At 31.7% G+C, this 10,000-nt stretch overlaps 2 protein-coding genes across 2 annotated transcripts in view; one reads left to right on the forward strand and one right to left on the reverse strand.

Annotated features, from left to right (window-relative positions):
* The first annotated feature begins 2,911 nt into the window (after positions 1 to 2,911).
* Positions 2,912 to 3,679, forward strand: LOC125044024. Its single transcript, XM_047640466.1, has 2 exons — positions 2,912 to 3,134; positions 3,297 to 3,679. The coding sequence occupies exons 1-2, from the start codon at positions 3,020 to 3,022 to the stop codon at positions 3,671 to 3,673; spliced, it is 492 nt and encodes a 163-aa protein (XP_047496422.1). The 5' UTR covers positions 2,912 to 3,019; the 3' UTR covers positions 3,674 to 3,679.
* A 4,069-nt stretch (positions 3,680 to 7,748) lies between these two features.
* The window catches only part of LOC125044428, a 4,045-nt gene continuing 1,793 nt past the window's right edge, over positions 7,749 to 10,000 (reverse strand). The window contains exons 2-5 of the mRNA XM_047641091.1: positions 9,335 to 9,391; positions 9,039 to 9,223; positions 8,631 to 8,753; positions 7,749 to 8,332 (exon numbers count right to left, since the gene is read on the reverse strand). Coding sequence (XP_047497047.1) covers positions 7,995 to 8,332; positions 8,631 to 8,753; positions 9,039 to 9,223; positions 9,335 to 9,391 — 703 coding nt within the window. The 3' untranslated portion in view covers positions 7,749 to 7,994. The remainder of the gene's footprint in view (positions 8,333 to 8,630; positions 8,754 to 9,038; positions 9,224 to 9,334; positions 9,392 to 10,000) is intronic.

The following is a 10,000-nucleotide window of genomic DNA, read 5'->3' on the forward strand; positions in this document are numbered from 1 at the left end:
TGGGTACATTAGTAGTGCCTTAAGTGCAAGCAACAAGGCAAAATTTATATTAAGCAACACGTCTACGCATTTTTCTTCGTGCAACAACAGAGCTCTACCCCTTCTCTGGTTAAACTAGGCATTTCCTTATCTATATTTTTGGTTATAGTATAATAAAGGTAACTGTTACCGAGAGCGACGTTCCCTCCAGAGACTAAGTTCCAAAATCAGATTTTTTATATATTTCCTCTACCCTGCGATCTTGGGGGATGCGTGGGGAACCGGGGGTTGAAGGGGGGGGGGATAATGGATGGCACTGGATGTCAAAAGGAACCTGCAGAAATCGAAAAAAGTGATTTATGAAACGTTAAAAAGCAGATTTTTTTTCTCGTAAACCAGAGCCAAACTTTGTGTCCCGCAAACAACAGAAAAGTCAGTTTTTTTCTCGAAAACCCGAGCCAAACTTTGTCCGAAGAACACAGAATTAAATTTGCCGATTTGGCAAGCGCAAAACGACATGCGCAGAAAGTCTGTTTGCAGAAGAGGCGAGCCTAGTTTCGAACAATGCATTTAAAATAACCTGTTAAGTCGCACGTAAGTTAAAAATCCAACCTAACCTTACCTGTCTTCTATATATTCCCTAGACTACCCCTCCCCCTTTTATTATAACACTTTGTGCCAAGTGACATATTTGTCATAGAAAAGAAATTGTGACACATACCGTCCGTGTGGAGGGTACAGATGGACGGTAAAGTAAACAAGTAGTGATGTCGTTAAATAGTTAAGAATGGATAATAGAAATGATAAGGAAAAACGAAATAAAAACAAATACGTTTGTGAAAGCAACCAAATTGATCTAGTAGCATTAAAAAAAAAAAAAAAAAACTAAAAAAAAAAACTAAAAAAAAAAAAAAAAAAGAGAGGAAAAGTAATGACGATTATGAACAAATAACGATGAAAAAATAGGGAAAAACGAACATTCCATATCCTCTAGAATTACCTATAAGATAAAACACAACACATAACACAAATACACATAAAAACAATACTTTTAATCCTGCAAACTCACTGTAAGAACCTATAAAATGTATGTAATATAAAAAAGGTCAAAATCTAAGAACAACGGCGGTTATCTGATCTGAAGGAGAGCCGACCGCAGCTAAACGAACCTTATTTATGCATTTATTTATTTATGCGCGAAGGATGTTTGTGTACCTAGACTCATTTCCTTGTTAAATGTCGTCTGCCTCAAAATCTTTCTTTAAAAAGGCAAGTTTATCACTAGATTGCCTTGTTTTTTTTTTTTTTTTTTTTTTTTTTTTTTTTTTTTTTTTTTTTATTAAAGGAGGCTCAACGAAGAAAATCACACACAACATATATGCATATATTTAAATAAACAACAAAAAAGGGTTATATAGGTATGTAGATATATATATAAGTAATCAAACACATATATAATATATGTATATATATTATATATATATATATATATATATATATATATATATATATAAACAAGCAAATACGTATTGCCAGGCACTGCTAGAGACACTACGCTATATGCCAACGTGTATCTTCATTGATTAAACATAAAGAAAAGCCAATTATTTAGATATTAACATGACAATTAAATCAAACAAAGAATTTTTTTACTAATGTAATGTTTGATCTTAGATTTTCCCTTTTTCAGACTAGTGAAGTTAATACGTATCCATATCAAAGGAAATATGACTGAGGAGCAAGGAGATTTAAAAAGAACTTCAAAGAATATGCGTGTATGTGAAGGCTATTTTGAGGCTGTGCCTCAGCTGTTCATCCAAATGACTGCTTTGAGAATCGGCATTCCTAAGGGTAAGTTAATCTGCTACACACACGCGCTCATACACGCAAACAAACACACACACACACTCACACGCAAACACACACACAATCACACGTAAACACAAACACCTCTCTATCTGTGAAGATAAATTCACATATCATGAATGCCATCCTCCTGTAGGCCTACCAGGTGATCGTGGGCGTGGCACCGCCGAGGAACTTCCTCCACCTGTCCCTCTCCTTTCCTGTCACACCGACAGCGAAATGCGCAATGTAGTAAGATTCTTAATTCCAATATGTCCATTCTGTCGTACCTTTCTCTTAACCCATTATCACATTATTAGATAATATATATATATATATATATATATATATATATATATATATATACACACACACACACACACACACACACATATATATATATATATACTTATTTATTTATATATGTATGTATATATATATATATATATATATATATATATATATATATATGCAAATACACACACACACACACATATACATATATATATATATATATATATATATATATATATATAAATATATATATATATATATATATATATATATATATGAATATGAATATGAATATCAATATATATATATGAATATGAATATGAATATCAATATATATATATGTATATATGAATATGAATATGAATATCAATATATATATATATATAAGTATATATACATATATACATGTATATACATACATATATATGGGTGTGTGTTTGTGTATGTGTGTGTGTGTGTGTGTGTGCGTGTGTGTGTCTATATCTATTTATCGATTTATTTATATATACATACAGTATATATATTCACATATATACAACACACACACGCACACATATATAAATATACATAGATGATTGTTATTTTGCGTGTTTTCCGAGTATCACTGAAGGGATACCATTAGAATGCCCAATAGATATGTGGCAGGGAATGGTTGAATGTTTCTGGTCTAGATACAGTCAGTGAAAGCATATCATAACATTTTTAATGTTTACATATCAACAGTACTGTACTGTATATAACGGATAACGGACGAAGATTCACCCTTTTGAGTCCGTTGTGTCAGGGGCGAATTGTTATGTAGTGTACGTAGTATTGGTCTAGGCATTTGTGTTTACTGTGCACCTGTGTGTATAAGCGATTCAGTCTTTACTTTTCAGACTCTGTAGTTATTTTCACGTATATGAAGATGGTATTCAGCTGCGTCACTGCCTCATTTGCTCTTCTGTCTGTCTTCCGCGAGGGAATGAGTTGGCTTCTTCAAGGAGTTTCTGTAGTCCTAGTGGCAATGGTCTTAGGTAAGTCATATTACCTTGTACATGAATATATCAATCCGAGGCACTTTTGTTCGTGCATATACATGTTTCTTGGGCGTTATATATCCCTACTCGCATACACCTATACGGTCAGCAATTTGCTTGGCCACGATAAAAAACATGAACCTAACGCTGTTTCTCCAGGGTCCAGAGTCTTCGTGTGTGCGTCTCTGTTTTCCCTCGATGGTCCCTTGCGCTACATGGGCTTCCTTCCTCTGGTTCTCAGTTTCCTCCTCGCATGGGTCACCGACTACGTGTTCAGGAGGGAAGAAGTGTCTCCCCTCAGAGCTTATATAAAAGCTACCCTTCTGCCTCCTGAGGACAAGGCTGGCGGCATGGCCTCCCTGGTGTACTGTGCTTTTGGGTTAGTCTTCTGGCTGCTCACTCTGTCTCGGCCCTTGAGTGTTCTTGTGTTTGTGGGCGTGACCGTCATTCACTTCCTTGGAGGAATTGGGTGGAAGATACTAACACAATACGGACATAAGTTTCCAAGGGTAAGGGGAAGAAATGTTCCTGCCTGACGTAATATTGACGCACACACACACGCACACACACACATATATATATATGTATATATATAACATATATATATATGTATATATATAACATATATATATGTATATATATAACATATATATAAACACACACACACACACACACACACACACACACACACACACACACACACACACACACACACACACACTCATACACACGCACGCACGCACGCACACACACACACACACGCACGCACGCACGCACGCACGCACGCACGCACGCACGCACGCACGCACGCACACACACACACACACACACATATATATACATATACATATATACGCATATCTATCTATCAATATTGATAGATATATAGATAAATTTATGTATATTTATATATCATGTACATATATATTTGTTTATATGTACTGTAAACATTCACAGGAGAAGCATAACACGTATCATCACAGCGCAAGAATTACGTACCAGACAGGCCACAAGTCTTTATAATTACATTGGAAATAAACTATTTTTTTTTTCAGTGATCTTTTCCTCCGTTGATTCCTTTACGGTCCTTAGTCATACCTCAAACTTGGTTGATTGAATAGCAGGCCTGTAGTATTAATAACTTATTGTTATTTTTATTATTTTATATCATTATCATTAGTAATAGTAGTAGTTGTAGTATCTGGCAGATAAATCTTGCTATTAACGATGGTGGTTCTGTGATGATAATGTATAGTAATAATGAACAAAAATATGCTAATGATAAACTTAATTGCCACTTTTATTAGTAGCAATTAGTAGCGATAGAGAAGTGCTGGTAAAAGATATTCAAATGATGATAATAACGTTAATTATAATGATAATTATGGTAGTTCGGATGAAAGTGATAATAAAAATAATGATGATGATAATAACCATAGTAATGATAATGATGGTGATAGTAATAACAATAATAATAATGATTATAATAATAATAACGATAATGATAATAATGATATTACTACTACTACTAATGATTATGATAATGATAAGAATAGTAATAGTAATGGTAATAATGATAATCATGATAATAAAAGAGAAGATAATATTAATAATGATAATATTAATAGATATGGTATTAATAATGATGATGACAATAGATGATAATGTTAATGATAATAACAAATAATAACAGTGATAATAATAACAATAACAACAACAGCAACAAAATAACAACAACAACAACAAAACAACAACAACAAAAATGATAATAATAACAATAAAAAAAATAATTGCAGTAGTACCAATGATTAGAGAAATAATGATGATAATAATAGTAAAAATAGTAATAGCAATGGAAGTAATAGTAATAGCAGTAGTATTAATAATGATAATAATAATATTATAATAATAATAGTAGTGATAGTAACAATGGCAAACATGTAAATGATAACGATAATGATAAAAATAATAACACCAACAACAACAATAATATTAATAATGATAAAATTAATAGTGACGATGATGATAATATCAGTAATTACTGATAATCAGAATAATGATTACAATAATAATGATAATAATAATAATGATAATAATAATGGTAATGATAATAATATTAATGATAATGGTGATAATGATAATAATGATAATGATAATAATAATAATGATAATAATAATACTAATAATAATAAAAAAATAATAATAACTATAATTATGAGATTAATAAAATTTGTGGTAATGATAATGATGATAATAATGATAATAATAATGATATGATAAAAATAATGACAATTATAATGATAATGACAATAATAATGATTATAAGGATAATGATAAAATAAGTAATAATGATAATTATAATGAAAATAATATTAATGATAATAATAATAATGATAATAATTATTATAATAATGATAATGATGATTATAATAATGATAATGATTATTATAATAATGATAATAGTAAAAATAATGATAATGATAGTAATGATAATAATGATTATAATAATGATAATAATGATTATAATAATGATAATAATAATTATTATTATAATTATGATAATAATAATAATAATTATAATGATAATAATAACTAAGAAAAATAGTAATGATAATAATTATAACTAAAAAAATAGTAATGAAAATAATGATACAGATAATAGTAATAATGATAATAATGATAATAATAATGATAATAATTGATAATAATAATAATGATGATGATGATAATTAAAAAGTAATAATGATAATGATGATGATGATGATGATGAAGATGATAATAACAATAATAATAATAATAATAATAATAATAATAATAATAATAATAATGATAATAATAACAACAATAATAATAACAATAATAATAATCATAATAACAGTAATAATGGTAACAATCATAATCATAATAATAATAATAATAATAATAATAATAATAATAATAATAATATTAATGATAACAGTAATAATGATAACAATTATAATCATAATAATAACAGTAATAAGACTATTGATAACAATAATAATAATAATGATAATGATGATGACGATAACATCTACTGACAAAGTAACAATTAATATGATATGAAGAGCAATAATGGTGGCAATTAAAATACTAATAATAATGATAATAGTAATAGTAACAAAAGCAACAACAAGAATAATGTGATATTGATAATAGTAATAATGATAATAATAATAGTAATGAAAGTAAAAGTAATAAGAAGGATAACAATGACAATGATACTACTACTACTACTACTACTAATAATAGTAATAACAATGATAATAATAATAATAATAATAATAATAATAATAATAATTATAATAATAATAATAGTAAGAGTAAAAAAATATATAAGGGTATATACATACATACATACATATGTATGTATGTATGTATGTATATAGGGAGAGAAAGATGAAGAGAAGGGGAGAAAGGGAAAGGAAGAGAGAGAGAGAGAGAGAGAGAGAGAGAGAGAGAGAGAGAGAGAGAGAGAGAGAGAGAGAGAGAGAGAGAGATAGAGAGAGAGGGAGAGGGAGAGAGAGAGAGAGAGAGAGAGAGAGAGAGAGAGAGAGAGAGAGAGAGAGAGAGAGAGAGAGAGAGAGAGAGAGAGAGAGAGAGAGAGAGAGAGAGAGAGAGAGAGAGAGAGAGAGAGAGAGAGAGAGAGAGAGAGAGAGAGAGAGAGAGAGAGAGAGAGAGAGAGAGGAAGCGAAAAAGAGGGAATGAGAAAGAAGGAAAGAGAGAGAGAGGAAAAGAGAGAGGGAAATATTCTGCAGAAAAACTAAAACAATTCATGGGTAAAGCAAAAGAGGACACGCCAACACATCAGCTGACCACTTAGTCTTTTGCAGTTATCCAGTCTCAATGTAATACTTCTACCGGCTATTTGCTTCTTTCGAGTCAAAAGGATTTCACTGTTCTCCCGTAGGTACTGCAGCTCTTTAAATTTGAATTATGGTAACTCTTAAGTAACGATAAAGCTATAGATATTGTAGGCATTGTCGTGGTCTGACTTTTAGTTACTTTTGACATTTTATTGACATGTTATATCCGCTGCCTTAGAGCTCATGGCTACTGTGCACTGGTTATGTTGAATTTATTAGTTCACAGACAACTGTTGAATATTCACTTTGGATATTTTGGTGAACTCTATTCTTCACAGAATTTAATTATCAAAAATGATACACACTTTTCCTGAGGCACTCCTTGCCCATTGAAAAAAAAATACGTTTCTCTTCTTCAATCCTGATCGTCTGTTTTATTTCTTTGTTACAATCATGGACAGAAATCTGTATCTGTGCATTTATGTAATATGAATATAAATTTAGTTTAATTCCATTTGTTACAGTGGTCATTCTAGGTGAGACATATTTGTATCTCTCTATGTGTGTGTGCTTGTGTACTGGATGTGTATTTGCCTATTGAATATAAACACACATACACAAAATAAAAAAATGTAAACAGAAACTTATTCGAAAGTTTTAATTACTCTGTAGCCTGCCAGTAGTTATTTATTCATTCAGTTATTCACTGATCATCTGATAATACGACTTATTCACCAAAACAGTAATATTAATTAACTGATTATATAGGATTCATTAAGACACCAAATGATATTCATAAGACCTCAGTCCATTACATACAATCAGTATTCATTACACTCATGGTAAGTTTTATATAACACAGTGCTATTCACAAAAAAAACAAAAAAACTATCATCAGCATAACATAACCCTACTAATATATCAAATATTTAAAGTTCTCTGATTTTAAGACCAGTATTTTGTGATCATTCATAGGCGGCGCAACATTCAGAAAGTTTGAAACCCATTGAAATGTGCCCTTTTTGCTAGCTTTTTAGTTACATTTATATTTCTTATTTAAAACGCCTTTCCATAAGATTCCCCCCACGATGTGACTGAGCGACACGAAAGAAAATAAAAATATGGTGCAGTTTTTACCCGCACAGACAGCCATTCCGCAGACGATCACGTACAAGGCAGAAGGGACGATGCCCGCCATGTCAGCGGGTGGGAGGAGGAGGGTCTTTGCAAATGCCTCTATGACCCTCCTTTGTCCTGTTCTGGCACTGATGAGCCAAGACGCGACGACGCCGAGGAAAGGAAGAAGGAAAGAAACCCACCGCCAGGAATCTTGCAGAGCGAAGAGCGACGTACAGACAAGCACGCGGGCACCTGAGGAAAGAGGCTAAGCATTCATATGATTGCAAACGTAAGTTCAATACAAATAAAGGAAAACACTTCCTCATTAGAAAAGAAACGGAATATAACGTAATACATTTCGTTTTTTTCTACGTCCAGGTTTTATCTCTCTTCCATTCTGTCAGTCGTTCATTACAAAAACTCATACCTTATATAGAACTATGATAAACAAAAATGTTTAACATCTCACTTGTTTATAATTATTTTCTATACTTACGTGATACAACAACAAATGTATCTTTAATGTTGCATAAAAAAAAAAAAAAATTACCAAGTACAGGAGCCACAGGGATGCAGTTCTTTAATTTCCTGCAGAATGGCATATCTTCAGAAAATTCGGCCAGAAGGGTAAACGCCACCGGAGGAGTCTTGACCAATATCCTTATAAAAATCTCTGAAAAGTGAATATTTAGTCGTATAAATACAGTGGGCACACACACTAAACCCACACACTGTTTATCACCCACTTTTGCCAGTAAAACTTAAACCAGACGTTAACAATGCCAATATTAAACAGATAAAGGAAAGGGCACATTAAAAAGCTAATAATGTCCTACGGTCAATAATGAACCAGACACATAAATACGTATGATATGTGACACACAAGCACACGCTTCCTAATATTTACATAAAAGCATGCAAGAGCTTAAATGGGAGGATTGTATAAGTAACATGTTACCTGTAGTGCGTTCAAAGAAAATTGGCGAGATTACATAAACGCCAGTCCACCAAGCAGCGCTGTGGATGTAGAGCTGGGGAACTGCTTTAAAAAGACATCCGACCACTTCTACGACTGTCATAGTGCGCTTTATACCATCCTCTATGGGTGTGTTTTGTCCATAGACTTGTATGTACTTGAACGAGCTAAGAACAGTAACATTAAAACACTTATCATAGAAACACACATGTATAATGTGAACACAAACAAATATACTGTTTTTACATAAGATATAAAAAATCAACGGATATACTCACAGCAGCCAAGGTGAGAACAAAAAGGCAAACAGGGATTGACAACAGTTAGGTTCGAGCCTACGGAAGGAGACATGAAATGGTCAGTGAAGGGCCCACACACGCAGCCACGCACTTTACATAAATACGTGCATATATACACACATGTGTGCATATAGGTATATATATGTATGTATGTATGTATGTATATATGTATGTATGTATGTATGTATGTATGTATGTATATATATATATATGTATATGAAGAGGAAAACAGCTACAGTAAGAAAATAAAATAAATCGTGACGTTTCGAACTCTTCACAAATTCCTCTTCAGATGAATAATTAACTGAAATGGCCCGAACTCGTGAAGAGTTCGAAATGTCACGATTTATCTTTGTTTCTTACTGTGGCTGTTTTCCTTTTCATCTTTGTGTACACGCTATATATATATATATATATATATATATATATATACACATATATATATATGTATACACATATATACATATGTATACACACAAACACACACACATATATACACATATGTATACACACACACATACATATATATATGTGTGTGTGTGTGCTTTGCCCTTCTCGACCTATATAGGCCGTACCCTTATTGTTGAGCAGGAGCAGGAACACACATACTTTCCATTTCATACTGGAGAATAAAATTATTTTACT

The sequence above is a fragment of the Penaeus chinensis genome, chromosome 35 (assembly GCF_019202785.1).
Source record: "Penaeus chinensis breed Huanghai No. 1 chromosome 35, ASM1920278v2, whole genome shotgun sequence".
NCBI lineage: Eukaryota > Metazoa > Arthropoda > Malacostraca > Decapoda > Penaeidae > Penaeus > Penaeus chinensis.

Excerpts from the sequence above, each read along its gene's own strand:
- LOC125044024 (XM_047640466.1), top strand. The coding sequence starts at position 3,020 with ATGAAGATGGTATTCAGCTGCGTCACTGCCTCATTTGCTCTTCTGTCT. Across the intron at positions 3,135-3,296 it reads CCTAGTGGCAATGGTCTTAG|GGTCCAGAGTCTTCGTGTGT; the intron begins GTAAGTCATATT and ends CTGTTTCTCCAG.